The 15,347-nt window shown below is 39.0% G+C and overlaps 1 protein-coding gene across 13 annotated transcripts in view; it reads left to right on the top strand.

Moving 5' to 3' along the window:
- UNC13B (unc-13 homolog B) overlaps nt 1–15,347 on the top strand; it is a 215,324-nt gene that overhangs the window by 114,759 nt on the left and 85,218 nt on the right. For all 13 annotated transcript variants that reach the window (XM_073881400.1, XM_073881406.1, XM_073881405.1 and 10 more), the window contains 2 exons: nt 299–533; nt 14,855–15,169. In XM_073881400.1, the coding sequence (XP_073737501.1) occupies nt 299–533; nt 14,855–15,169 (550 nt within the window). The remainder of the gene's footprint in view (nt 1–298; nt 534–14,854; nt 15,170–15,347) is intronic.

Here is a 15,347-nt window from a genome sequence, read left to right as displayed (position 1 = left end):
TGACGTTTAAAAACAGATTTTCACTAGAGTCGTGATAGGTGGAGAATCAATTCCAGAGAATTCTGCATTGGGAAAATACAGTTTGGAACTCCTCTAAGAATCAACACTAATGAAAGAAACTTAGGAGTATTAACTGAAACAGTTTTGCACATGGGTTTGAGGTCACTTGGCTCACATGCAGCTCAGCTTGCTCTTGTTCTCAAGGTTTAGGCTTGTGGTTACCTAAGTTAGAAGCAGAAAAAAATTCTAAAAACTAAACAAAGCTGAGATGCTTTGATTGACTGTGTTTATTCCACAGCTTTTGAAGATCCTGATAGTGCCGTTGATGACCGAGATAGTGACTATCGCAGTGAGACCAGCAACAGCATCCCACCTCCTTACCATACGACTTCTCAGCCCAATGCTTCTGTGCACCAGTTCGCCGTGCCAGTGGGATTGCCACAGCAGCTGCTACTTCAGGGCAGTTCCCGGGATTCCTGCAATGACTCTATGCAAAGTTATGATCTTGATTATCCAGAGCGGCGGGCTCTCAGGTGGGTTTTGGAAACCAAGCACTTTCTCTTCCTGGTATGTAGTTTCCAAGATGCAACTGACAGTATTTGGATGTTTTAACCTGAGGTGGTAGTAGAAGTATAACAGTATGATAGACCAAAATATAGCCATTTTGTATAGATTCTCAGTCTTTTTTCTCTTCTGTACATTCACATTTAGACATTTCTGTCATTAATATTTCTCTTTATGATCAGTGATTCTCAACTGGTGAGAGCAGGCTATCTTGGGGTGGATGACTGAAAAAAAAAACAGCTCATGCCTCTGCCCAGCCCAGTGATTCTGATATACTCTTCACCACGATTAAAAAAAGAAAATCACAGATGTTAAATGTTTGGATAATCCTTCCTACCTAAATATTTCTGGGAACTTCAGATGATCTCTTCATAGCAGATTCAGTACTTATGCTGGAACTTTAGAAAAATTTTAAATATATAAAACATTGACATGGTTAAAAAATGTTAAGGTACAATACAGCATACAGTGAAGAATCTCCCACCCACACCTGTCCTCCTCTCCTCTGTCCCCTTCCTATCTCTTAGTTCTCACACCACCCTTGTTTGTTTCTTATGTGCCCTTCCATAGACTACTATCATATAATTTATGAGTATAAAAACAAATATATACATATATACGCCCCCTTTTCCCCCCATTTTAAAAAGTAATTCAAACAAATTTGGAAAAATGTTACATTAACACCCATATTCATGTTGCCTAGATTCATCAATTGTGTTAACAGTCTGGCACATTCACTTTTTATTTCATTCTCTCTTAGATTGTGTCGTTATTCTGTTTCCCCAGCATTTTACCCATTGATTTTAGCATCCATTGATGGTCCTTGTTTGAATCAATTATTGGTTGGAAGTTAATGTTTTAAAAACCATTCCGCCTGGGTGGCTCAGTTGGTTAAGCAGCTGCCTTCAGCTCAGATCATGATCCTGGAGTCCCAGGATCGAGTTCCGCATCGGGCTCCCTGCTCAGCAGGGAGTCTGCTTCTCCCTCTGACCCTCCCCCCTCTTGTGCTCTCTCTCTCTCTCTCATTCTCTCTGTCTCAAATAAATAAAATCTTTAAAAACAAAACAAAAACCATTCCAGTTTAGCTCATACTTTTGATTGCTAAAATTCACCATACCATAATAACATATCATTTCTTTTTGCTCATTTTACCAAACTGGTGAATATTTATCCTGATCCTCATTTGGTTGCCTGTCTGCTAGACAACATCCTATCTCAGTTTACTATCATCTCTGGAAATATTTTCAATGAATTTTTTTATATATCAACCATCACATAGAATTTTTACGGTTTATAATCTGATTCTAAAAAAGAAATATGCCAGGAATCCTACTGTAGTTGGTCTCTACTCCTTGCTGGTTTATTAGATGAAAATTTTATTTTTTAATTATTTGATTTTAGTTGTTTATATTGTCCTACTTTAAGGAAAAAAAAATAGCAAAAAACTCAATACTTTTGGCCCTCTTTTCCCTCTGTATTTGTAAGCATTAGATGTGTAGGCTAACAGTAATAGTAGCATATCAACCTAAATGACTACATACTCTTCTAGAACACTGCATTTTACCCAGTTATTACCCTATTATTATTTTAGTTATTTCCTGGGCTACTGCTATAATAATACTTAGAGGAACATTAGTGATACACTTTATAATAATTTTTTGCTAAAGATTTTTTAATTTTATTGTATCAGTATATGAAATGAGGTTAAAGAGTGAATATTTTTTTCATCTCCAGCAGAGAAGAGAATTACAATTATTTATTTATTTATTTGAAAGCGTGTGAGCAAGAGAGAGCACGAGGTGGGGAGGGGCAGATGGGGAGGGAGAAGCAGACTCCCCACTCAGCAAGGAGCCTGAAGCGGGGCTCGATCCCAAGATCATCGGATCTTTACCTGAGCCGAAGGCAGATGCTTAACCTAAAGACCCACGCAGGCACCCCAAAAATTACATGATTTTTAAGTAACCTTTTATCATAGACATTTTTAACTTAAATTTTGAAATGATTTATCCTTCAGAAAGTTTTGAAGACATTTTATCGGTAATACTGAATTTTAAACTTCTGTCTTACTGTAGATATCAAGTTCTTGGAGATGGTCTAAGTCTTGAGGTTACACAGTTTTTTAGGGAGAACATTTAAAATCCTAAGGGAACAAACATGTTCTTGGTATCTGCCGGTAAATTAGAAGTGTAAATATAAATAGCTTCATTCACTACAGCAATGGCTCTCTGTTCATTTAAGTTGAAGTATAAAGACTTCTAGGCTGGAGTTAGTTTGAGTTTTTGAGGATACTGGACAATAATGAAACTGCATGTAAAAAAAGTGGATTGGATTTCTTTGCTCAACCAAATGGGCTTTTGCCTGATGAATCCAGAATAACTGGAAACTTACATAAATTATGTAAAAATACATAATTTAAGGTTTGTTGCTAAAGTGTGTCTAGTGTTGAGAGGGGTCAAAAGAATATCTCTTGAAGTTTATTATTAATATCTCTTCAAATCTCTCTTGAAGATTTTTAGTGACTAAATGACCACTGTGATCTTGCTTCTGTTTCCTAAATAAATGCAACTGGAAGTTAAATCTACACAGGAACATACTGAGATGATAAGCTCCTAGTCTGCAGGTCCTCTCTGTACCCCTACATGAGTACACAGGAAGCAGGCAGTTTCTAATTTAACTGAAAGAAAGGTCAGGTATCTTATGTATTCATTGACTTAAGTTGGAATGTAGATTCTAGTGTTAAAATCAGTATAGGAAGGGGTGCCTGGGTGACTCAGTCATTAAGCATTTGCCTTCGGCTCAGGTCATGATCCCAGGTCCTGGGATCGAGCCCCACATCGGGCTCCCTGCTCCGCGGGAAGCTTGCTTCTCCCTCTCCCACTCCCTCTGTTTTTGTTCCCTCTCTCGCTGTGTCTCTCTCTGTCAAATAAATAAATAAAATCTTAAAAAAAATCAGTATAGGGAAAGATACTCATTTCACTGTGATCCTCATTGCATATATAGCTTTTAGATTTCACAAATTATAATGCTTTAAATAATTGTTCCATCGGGCTATAACAAGGTTTGACTTCTGACAGTCAAAGATTATTTTTATTATGTATGTATTTTTTTCTTTTTTAAAGATTTATTTATTAGAGGGCATGAGTGTGCTCATGGGAGTGGGAGCAGGGGGAGGAGCAGAGAGAGGGAGAGAATCTTAAGCAGACTCCATGCTGAGCACAGAGCCCGACTTGGGGCTCGATCTCACCACTCTGAGATCACGACCTGAGCCAAAATCAAGAGTCGATACTTAACCAACTAAGCCACCCAGGTACCCCTATTTTTTCTTTTTTCTTCAAACGAAGTATGTTTGACCATACTCTTGGCTATACTGCCTCAAATAATAACTTTGAGCAAGTTAACAGCTTGACTTTTCAGACCCAAATTAATCAACAAATTTGGGTTTCTTGAAATCCCTTGATATGTCGAATACTTAACAGTTCTAAACCTGGGCATTGCAAATACATTCTAAATATTGAGGAAACGTGTTCATTTTGCTTGTTTCTATCTTTCTTGAAAAATAAAAGGATCCTAAAAAGCTCATGGTAGCAAGTAGCTATGATTATTACTATAGCTGTTCTTTTTCTGATGTGGAAAAACTCTTTGATTAAATTGCTTTAATATTGATTTAAGAACACAGATTTCTTTATCATATTTTTTCAGTCTGAATGGTTTTTATCATATTGACAATTTTATTTTAGTTTTCTCATTGAACATGCACTAAATTTTATAATTTGTTTCTTCCTTTTCCCTGTTTCTTCTCTTTTCTTTGCCTTACTATTCCTCTGATTTTATTCCTTTACATCAGACAAGGTTTGCAGGCCAAAAATGACAAAATTAGGATTATTTCAGCTTTCTCTGATGTTGACTATGAAGAGCAAGAAAGTATATATGAGGAGAGAGAGGGGAAAATAACACAAGAGTTTCTAGAAAGCAGTAACATAAAGGAAGCAGAAGTAAAAGAAATTAGAGCTCTTTCAAAAACTGATAAATATGATAACCAACAAGAACAGCTGAAGTACAAGAATTGGAAAAAGATACCATCTCAGGGTCAAGAAACTGAATATTCTGCTGCCTTTAATTTTGACCATAAGTTTGAAACATCTGTGTTCTCCAGATATCCTCAGAAATATGATACAATAGATAGAAGGAAAAACAAGCTGTTATACCATCATTTTGGAGACAGTGAAACAAGACAGTATGGTGACAGATCAGGAACTAAGACTGACTTGGAAAGTACATATCCTTACACTGAAAATTGTAACATTTGCCACATTGAAAAGAAGAAACAAAATTATCCAGTTTTGCGCCCTTACAAAAATGGTTTTGTGGTTAAGAGTGGTACGTGGACCACTAAGTTGCAAAATCATGATTATGATCTTTCTGGTTGTTTTAAGAACTGTGAAAAGTCATCTGGCTTAAACCAGCATGTCACTAATTTCACTCCATTAGATGTTCTTGAAGATTCTACTAGCAGTACTTCTGATGAACTTCTGAGTTCTCCTCTTACTGATATAGAGGAAGGTTTACTGTCACCAACAAGTCCTCCATCCAATATCCATCATATTGGAGGCTTACCTGAAGAATATCATGTAACATGTCCAGTATTCTCATTACCAAAGGTGAATTGTGATGCAAAAACACCTGGAGATCTGTCTGGGTGCCCCATGGAAGAGGTGACCCCTTCCTCTCTTGAGGAACCCAAGAAGGACTATGTTGATACAATGGATGAGCTTCAGTGTTTGGTAGAAACAGTGTCAGAATATTTAGCAGAGAAGGAAGAAGAGATTAATAGATTTGGTTCCCTTTCAAAAACTAAAAAATCACTTAAACACAACAGTACTGTTGATAATGCGGAACAGAAAATGCCTGGGGATCAAATACCACCTTCAAACATTGTCAAGAATGACAAGGACAAGGCCATCTCTTTCCCTGAAATGAATGGAGTGAAATGTGCTGTTGGTTTTTTGTTCAGTTCATTCACAGAAAAAGTGGGTTCGGGCACAAAGCATCTAACAACCTCTGTGGAAAAGCTGGTTTCTGTAGTTCCAGAGAAAACAGAAACTCTTAATCAAATAGACACAGTTAATTCAGGATCTAAACCCAGAGCCAAGTCAGTATTGGGGAAGGGTCTTTCCATGCAATTTCCATTATCCTCTCAAGCAGTTGATAATAAGGATTTTGGCAGAAATGACAAAACCTCTGAAAATGAGCACACAGGTCGTAAAACTGGAAATTTAAGCTTTCAGGATGTAACAGAGACTGTTGGAAGGGATTCCACTCCACAGAGTCAGGGTTCAGTTATAAAGTCTGTTTTTAACATGCTGAATCCATTAAAGATCTTTTCGGAAAAGGATGAAACCAAAAAAGATGATGACCAGAACATGCCAACAAGAAAGGAAAACTTTTTTGAGTGTGGATCAGAGTCACATCAAAGGGAAGACACTCTTGGCAATAATAGTAGTATTATCACTCTAGATAGGAATGATGGAGAAACTACAAGCTCAATGCAAATGCCCACAAGTGAGGATTTGTTGTTGTCTTCCCAAGCGGCCAATGAACCTTCAAACTTAGGTGGTTCTGCAAATAAAAATGATGATATTGAGAGTCTCTTGGAAATAAAACCCTGTATAGATCTGTCTCTATTACCAGATCAATCAAAAATATGTGCTAAAGACACTCAAGGACAACCTTGTATAACTGGAAGTAGAACTGCAAATAAAGAGTCTTCTTCAAAGCCATTAGAGGGGGACAAAGTTACTAGTGATGATGATTTTCTTGAGCCACTCAGAAAATCATTTAGCCAGTTTTTGCTCAATTCACCTGAGACCTGTTCAAAGGAAACTTTGTCAGAATCTATGAAAATTCACCAGTTGGAAGAGGATGGATGGGAGAGGGACCCTAAGAAAGATGGACATTCCTTTTCCTTTAGTGGAAAATTACATATTCCATTTTTCAGAGTTCTTAGTCATTCTGAAAAGCAGCAGGATTTAAGAGAGAAAGGAAGCATTTTTCCTTTGTTTAAATTTCCTTTCACTGACAGCCGTAACACTGTCACTGACCAGAATTTTCCTGATTCAGCAGTAACCATTGATGAAGAGATCCAAAGAAACTGCCATGAAAATGCCAAACTTAGTTTAATAAAATCTAGTTCAGTTCCAAATATTCTTAATAATTTAGGGAAATTTGATGATACAGAAACATTTAATAAAAATGACCAAATAAATTGTCCTGAAGATGACACACTTAATAAAATAAAGTCTAATTCAGTTCCAATTATTAGTAATGATCTTGGGGAATTTGGGAACATAGAGAAATTAAATTCAAGTGACCACACAGCAGTAGATAACTGTCACAGAGATACCTCAGCCATCCTTGAAATTATGTCCAAAGAATATATTCCTTCAGATTCTTCAGAAGAAAGTAAGACTCTTACACAAATGACATCTTTAACAGTATCAGACTGTTCATTAGCATCTACTACCATTTCAGAATCTACCTTGGTTAATGAAATTAATGAAGATAGACTTGTAGATAAAGCTTCCAAGAAAAGAACCGAAGGAAGCCTCCTTTCTGGTCTGTTTAACAGGTTTTCTTCTCTTGAAAATTTGTCTAGTCAACAAGAATTAAATTTGAAGAGTGATGATTCTCATCATAAGAATAATACCCCAGGCTTACTCTCTGGAATATTTAACCTGATATCCAATAACAGTGTGACTGTTCGTAAACCAGATGAAGCAAGGTCCATGTCTTTAGGCAACATAAAAAGTTTGAATGGAAATAAACGTTTATCCTTGGATGAGATCCCTGTTACTTCATGTGTGACTTCTGAAAACCAGAAGAACCATGTTGAAAAAGAAGAACCATCTGGCTTTATAAAAAGCTTTGTATCTTTACCTAAAGAAAATATACCATTATCTGATGCTTGGGTTGATAGTCATCATTGCCCTCCCACATGGAAAAAACAGCAAAAGGAAAACAATTGCCCTTCTTCTGAGAACAGGGTATTTCACTGTGCTCCAGGCACTCAGCGGGGCCTCTTAGAGGAATCTTTGGCTGAGAGGCTGACACCACACCGTGTTCTTAAGGCGAAAATACATAAAAACTCAAACAAGTTAAATCCATCTGTATTAAATACTAACATTCGTAATATATCAGACCACTATCAGGCTTTTGAAGAGATGAATAATACTTTCTGTTATGAATGGGACTCTGATATAAAAGATTTCTCCAAAAATTCCAGAAAACTTCAGCCAGTTTATTATATGTTAAATCAAAATACATTCCCATCAGGTGATGTTTTCTTGTGGCCTGACTCAGAAAATTCAGCAATGAATTTTTGCCAAAAGGATCAAAATGCAAATGTCTTGGAGTGGAGAACAAATCCAAACAGTGTCATTTGGCGTGACTTACCATATGAATCATTGGAGCAGTTAGCATTTAATGAAGATAACTTATTAAGTGATATGTGGGCAGCTCACTCATTATATGGAAATTCTTATTTTCCAATTAATGAGACTAAGAATTCACTAGAAGAATTACCCATTGACTTAAGTTGTTCTTCAGGTTATGAGAAGACTACATGTTCCATAGTTGATCAAGAATTATTAAGAATGGATGAAAACTTTGTTTTTTCAAGTGTTGGTTATGAATACCAAGAATGGTTGTCATGTCTTGCAAGTGGAATGTGGTGGCCATCAGAAGATGGAGATTATGGATATTATATGTTCCATGATGGTCAGTATATGTATTATCTCCTCACTGATTCTACTGGGCAGTATGCATATTTATTTGTACCTGATTGTTCTTATCAAGAGTATTTGAATTGTGGTTTACAGACAAATGATCTATCAAGTATTATGTTGGATGATAGCATCATTTCTGCCTATAGTTTTAAGGAAGATGAATTATTCTGGTGTGTTGAAGAGGAACCAGTTGATGACCCTCTTGATTTATCTGTAGTTTTGCCAAGAAGTGAGGGACCAGTGTATCTAAATTTAGGAACCTTTTCACAAGTATTTGAAGAGTCAAGTTGTGGCCAAAAGGATCAACCATTAGATTTTTCAGGCTATAATCTTCAGAAATTTAAAGGAAATTTTGGATCTTTTGAAGAAAGGGTGTGTGATTCTGAAGACTTTGAATATATATTGGATCTCAGAAATCAGCCCCAAACTATTGGAAATCATGACTTAAATAAAAGTCATTTTATAGAAGGAGATAAGAACCAGTCTCCAGCAAAGGATTCATCAGTTTACCCTTCTCATTTACATTGGGTTCGGTCTTCTGAAGAAGCTACCTCTTTGGTTCATCCTGAAAATATGACTAACAGTCCACAGCAAACAGGAGAAATGTCATCAATGAACAAAGTGACTTCATTGTTTTCTGCTTTAGTTGGAAATACTTTGTATTTTGATGAGAATGAATCCTTAGAGTCTTTGGTCATGAAGAAAATGGATCAGCAGTCAGACTTGGCAGAGCTCACAAATAATGGTCTTCAATCATTAATCTTGAATAAACAATTAGAGAGTAACTCCCAAGGTAAAGAAGAAAGTCTTCTCAAGAAGGATTTAGAAGGACAAATAGTATCCAATGTGCAGCGACCAGAATTTATTAAAAGTATGAAGCAAGAATTCCCTTTAAATAAAAGTTTTCATGTGAAAAAACAAAGTTCGTTAAAATCTGTTATCCAGGTAAGCCAGACAACTCCTCAGGCTAAATCAGATGTAGAAGATAATGAAATAATTACAGTTGACTCTATTTCAGTTCCTCTTACATCACAGTTTAGTAGGGATGAACCTAAGAACCGTGAGATTCCTCAGGACCAGTTTTCCAAAGAGTCTGAGAGAACATTATTTAAAAGTGCATTGAAACTCTTTGGTCGGGGAGAAGACTCTTTAGTAAGTACAGTATCAAATGGAAAACAGGCATCTGGATTTTTGAACCTCTTTAAAACACAGGTGAATAAAGAAGGACCACCAAATTTAGAAAAGAATAGTGATAAAAATAGAAAGATACCTTCTCAGCAAAAGAATGAATCTCCTGGTGTTTCGAATTTTTTTGGTACCCTTGGGGATTTATTTAAAACCAATCCATCTTCTACACAGACAACTGAAAATATGTCTGTTTCTTCATTGGTTAATCAGGATGAAGTCAAATCAAATCCTAATCCTGCACAGCTAATTATCCAGGATGTTGGGAACTTTTCTGCTACACCAGTTGCCTCTAAAAGGAAGGTTCGAGGTAGGAGTCTGAACAAGCAGGTTACTATTGATGACAGTGGGCTAAAAGAACCATTGACTAGGGATATACAGAGTAATAATTTGACTGAGGAAGGGTTACCTTCCAGAGACTACCTAACCCAGCAATCACCAAGTCAGTCTTTCTCAGCAGATTGTCTTGAAGAGTCTTCCAGAGATTCTTCAATAAAAACTAGTGGTGTGTCTACAGTGACAGAAGTTTCAAGAAGTAACAAATTATCTTTTGATATTCTCAGCCCAAGAAATTCAAAGGAACAAGATCATTTTTCTGACCAACACTGGAGTTATTCAACTCCCACAACCTCTCCCTCTCAATCAGAGTTGCCCACCAGAAAGAGTGTATTTTCTTTCCTGACTGGATCTGAAAAATCTGGGAACAGAGCCTCTGCTCCTCTACCGAGAACCAAATCTCAAGCAGAAGGGCTGTTTACACTTCCTTCCTTTTTTTCCACTACTAACTCAAGCAGCAAGAAGGATGCCTCTCGTAATAGCTCTTTTAGTTTCTTCAACCTATCATTTTCGGATGGAAAGCAGCAGACTCCTGGGGAAAAACACAGCCTTTCAACTGTTGCTCCAGTGACTTCCCAGCCCTGGAAGAAGCCAAGTGTTTTTGTAGACATGGGTGGCACAAGAACTAGAGAAGGTTCCAGTGGCAATAGAGATAGCATAGCCCAGGAGGTGGTTCATGAACAGCAAATGGCTCCTTGTGTTTGCATTAGCAACACCATCGGGGTTACTTCCCTTACAGATGAGCTCAATGTAGAGCAGGACTATCAGGGAAAACTAGATTCTAGTTACAGACTAGGGACATCTTTAGCAGATTTCCAGATAAATCAGTTGCAGAATGACATTTTTCCTCATTCACCAGAATTTCAGGCCCAGACTGAAACACAGCTCAGTCCAGAGACCCTTGGGGTAGCTCCTTGTGAAGAAGAACCTTTCATACAGGAAGCCTTCCCTAGTGGCTCATTGGCCAAGTCTTTTCCACATGATAACCATTTGACTGAAAAGCTCAATAATTCAGACACTTGTGCTAACCACCACCAAAATGAAAGATTTACTAGTGACCTCTTAAACTTGCCATTGGAAAAGGCCCCTGATGAGGTCTTAACACAGATCCTGGAGCCAGCCTCTCCCTCTATGGAGCCAGGGTGTAGAAGGCACCTCCAGAGCAGAGAGGCAGATAAAGAGGAAGACAAATCAATGTTGGGCTCCTCAGTGGAGGTGCTTTCAGGGTTTGTGACAAAAGTGAAATCTTTCTCTGGGTGCTTAATTGAACCTCCCAAAACTTTCTCTGGACTTTTCTCCCCTCCTAAACCACCAAAGAAAAACTCCTTTTTCTCTCTTTCTTCTGGTACATCATCTCAGTCCCTCAAAGGTGAGTTATTTGGAATTTTTAAAAGTCCCAAACCAGACACATACAAACAAGAATCACCTATCCCACCTACTGCATGGCCTCAAAATGGTAGTTGCAGAGATACTGTAGGATCAGTACCTCCAGAAAATTTGTGGAGAGAAGCTTCCTCTTCAGCACTCAATTCAGAATCTACTCTCAGTGACTGTACAATGACTGTAGTTAGTGCAAAGTCAGACTCAGAGACCCTGACAGATGATACTAAACTAACAACTGAAATGGAAAACAATAATATTCCTGACAATATTCTAGAACCCCAAGATTCTGAAACGATTGGGGCTGCACCTTCTGTTTCAGGGGACGATGCTGGGCAAGGAGTATTGTCTCTGAGTGATGAAGGAGAAATGGGGTTGTTGCAGGGCACAGACACAGAGGCATCATTGGAAGCAGAGCATATTCCATTGCCATCACATTTGGATTCAGATCCTACCTGTATTGCCAAAGAGCTTCCTCCTCCGGTTCCACCACCTATTCCTCTTAAGGCAAAGCCAGCTATGCAGTCTGCCTCCACAAACCAAGACTTCTTGGAACTACAGGCAGCCAGTTCGCTGGAAACCAGTACTGCACTGTTCAGTGAGACAAGTGTTGGCCAGAGTGCCACACCAGAACCCCAAGGATACCTTTCCCACCCTGTGCTAGAGGAACCTGAGCTTTGTGCCAAAGAAAGTTATGGGATAATCGATACCCAGAAAGATCTACCTGCAGTCCCCCAGGAAACAGAGCAGCCAAGACCTCATTTTGACATCCCAAATATGACCAATTGGCCAAAATTCCATTTCCCATCCTCTGCCACTGACTGTGGGAAACCACTGAGCTCTTTCTTTTCCCCATCTCCTTCCTTTGGCGATAGAGCAGCAGAGCCTGGTTTAATGGCCAGTTTTAAAAAGTTGTCGACTCTATTTGAGGGACGTAATGAGGGGAAAGGGAATATAATGGCAAATGATCTAAAACTAAGGTTTGGAAAGAAGCTGGATCTTTCATTCACATGGCCAAAAGAGAACAAAGGGGGCCCTGAACAAACGCCTGCAGAATCCTCTTCTCCAGCTTTGGTTATCAGCAGTGATCAGGACCTTAACGCTAGGGAGGCTGACAAAGCTTTAGAGTCTTCTCAAATGTCTGAGGCTAATGCTGAGCCAGCTACTCAACCCTCTGGCATCTCTGAGCAGCAGGAGACCAGGCCAAGTATATGTGCTCATGAGCTTTCAGGGCCTGGAGAAATGGAAAACCAGCAGGAAGTCTCAGCATCAGGAGAACACTGGGGTTCCAAAGACAACCTTTCTAGCTCCACCTATCCTTCAGGGAGTCATAAGGAAGAACACTGCACTGTGACTGAGCTACTTCACCAGCCAGAAACTCAAAAGGAGGAGGTGATGCCTGCTAGTACTGACTCTCTTTCAAATGTACAGCAGCCAGTTACTCTCCATGGCATCAAGGAACCAAAGATCAACAAAAGGCCTGTTCTCAACCTAAGCATCATAAATGATTTTAAGAAATTGACCATTTATGATGCAGTGACTTAGTGGTAGTTTAATGGTAGCCTGCTTTTTATTTTTCCTATGTCTTTCTTAGCATCTGAGCTTCATGTTAACTAGAGGTTAAGTAACAAGAAATAACGTGTGGGTCTTTTCATCCTCTCCTGTCTCTCTAGTGCCAAATGTAATTCATTTATTGGGAGAAGGAATTCACTGCTAAAGGAAAGGCTGGGCCCTGGGATTTACTCACTCTGGTTTGCTCTGCCTTATGTAAAGTGGAATGGAGAATGGAGGGCAGGAAGAGGCAGCAAGTAGTAGTGTGGCATATATTAATGATAGGCTAGGATGCTTCCTTGGGCCTTCAGCACTTATATCTATACTAGCTGGGAGAGATATACTGTGCTTTGCCTTTCCAAGTCTTCTAAGATGCTTTCTCCAGTGGCAATGAGGTTATTAAGTAAAATGCAAGATGCAAAGGTTGGGATAATTTATATTCTATATTCTATTCCACATGGATTTGCATAGCTTCTTTCAGTCTTTGCCTTCTCACACCCTTAAGACTGGTGTCTGGTAAATGAGTAAAGTGTCACAGGAGCTTAAGGCTATCATTTGCTGTAGTTCTTTATTCTGGAGCATTGTGCTGTGTCCATGTGGAAAAGATCCTGTTATTTCCCCTAAGAAGAAGCACCATAAACAGTACAGCTTAAGAATGCTGCCGGGACCTCTTGCCCAAACCTGTCCAAAGTAGCTGGTTTTAGAGATCGTGTGTGTTTATATGTGTGTATACACATGTGTTAGGAACTGTTCATAACAGTGACCTGGTACCTGTCCTGCTGCCATGGGACAAAGGATCAGAAATTAGCCTGAAGATACCAGGTAATTGGGAGGAACCATAGAGAAAATATCCCTGGGAAACAATAATGATGTATCTTCATTTAGTCAAGGGTGAACATAAACCCTTTAGTTAAAGGCTTGACTCTGTGGCAGGGATCTTTGTCCTTTTGCATGGAGGCTTTCTAGCAGAATACCGGAAGTAAAAGGGGGGCCCCTGACTTGGGATAGAACTATCCATATGAGCTAGGATAGATCTTACAGACCATCATCTAGAACCTCTGTCTTGAGTAGGACTGACAGCCTTAAATTCAGTATATGGCTCAAGGGAGTAACTTGTGGATACTGCTCTTCTTTCTAATCATGATTCACTGCCACTTTCTCTGCTATAGGTGCTGTCTTTCGTAGCAGGGGAACAAATTTCCTTTCTGGGTATGGGAATTCAGGTGATTGAGAAAGGGTTGGGCTGGCCTCTCTTCAAGTATAGAAATGCATTAGTATGGTCCTGACCCAGATCCAGGAGTTGGATTTTGTCCACTTTATCCCAAACGAGCCATGTCCTGAGAGCAACTCAGTTACAGGTGGGCAAGTTTATCTTTGGGACATTCCCTGTGCTGCCAGGGATATCGTTCTAACATTCATGTTGATGAGACCATTCCCCAGAGGAATTTTTTTGGTAATAGATTTCATCTCCTAATGGTTTCCATTATCTCATTATGTAGATAGCTGCGAGATAACTGAAGGAACATTACCAATCTCCTTTGCTCATCCTAAGGAACAGACATTCACATTTATAATTATAGAGGAAGAAAAGGGGCATCAGTTTAGTAAATAATAAAAAAGGGGAGTAGAGTTCATCCATTTTACTTTATGGAAATTAGAAAACTTTAATCACAGCCACTGGACAAGTTTCTTTAGAAGTCCGGGTAAAGATATTAGGTGTAAACAAGAGGCTACTTTTATATTTAATAATTCTTAATAATTAAAGTTAAGCCCCTGCTTACAAAAATCACTTTCAGACGAGTATGCTTCAAAGTCTTTCACAGGTTGAGGTTAAGTGCTATTAGAGAATCCAGCATGTTGTATTGTTTTTCCTTTGTGCTTCTGCTGACTAGCAGTTAGTTCTTCTAGATTGTGAAGTTTGGTCCTGTCTTCCCAGGAACCTCCTATTTGTGATTCTTGCTACTGAAAGAATCATTCTTTCTGGATTTACCCATTACTTTTGTCCTGGTCCCTAGTTTGCATGTACGTACTCATCTGTCTTCCTCTCATTCTCACAGCCCCACCAGCAGTAGTAGGTATGGCTCCTCCTGTAATGTGAGTCAAGGAAGCTCTCAGTTGAGTGAGCTAGACCAGTGTCACGAACAAGATGATGACCGTCGGGAGAGGGACTCCATTCATTCGTGCCACAGCTCTGACGGCTTCTCTAGAGACGGCCAAGTGGGTTTTGGAGAACAAGAGAAAGCCTTGGAGGTGACAGATGAAGAAGAGAAGGGGAGAGCCTGTGAACCCAAGGAGAGGAAAGAAGATGCCACAATCCTTCCTCCCCCAGATCTGGTGCTACACAAAGACCACATCCTAGGCCCCCAGGAGAGGTAGGTGATGGCTGCCTTGAGGAGTTCACGTGGTTTCCTCAGTACCCGCCTCTGGTATTTCTGGGTGTAAGTGCTTTTCATTTGTTTCCCTACAGGTGGGTATGGTAGTGATCCAGGATACTGAGGTTTAGCTCTGCACTGCTTCCTTTGATTTTTGGTATAATTCCCTAAATATTTT

The sequence above is a fragment of the Callorhinus ursinus genome, unplaced genomic scaffold, assembly GCF_003265705.2.
Source record: "Callorhinus ursinus isolate GAN/ISIS: 27379988/994484 unplaced genomic scaffold, GSC_fseal_2.0 scaffold42, whole genome shotgun sequence".
In the NCBI taxonomy this organism is placed as follows: Eukaryota; Metazoa; Chordata; class Mammalia; order Carnivora; family Otariidae; genus Callorhinus; species Callorhinus ursinus.
This window is presented reverse-complemented; position numbering and strand designations above follow the sequence as displayed.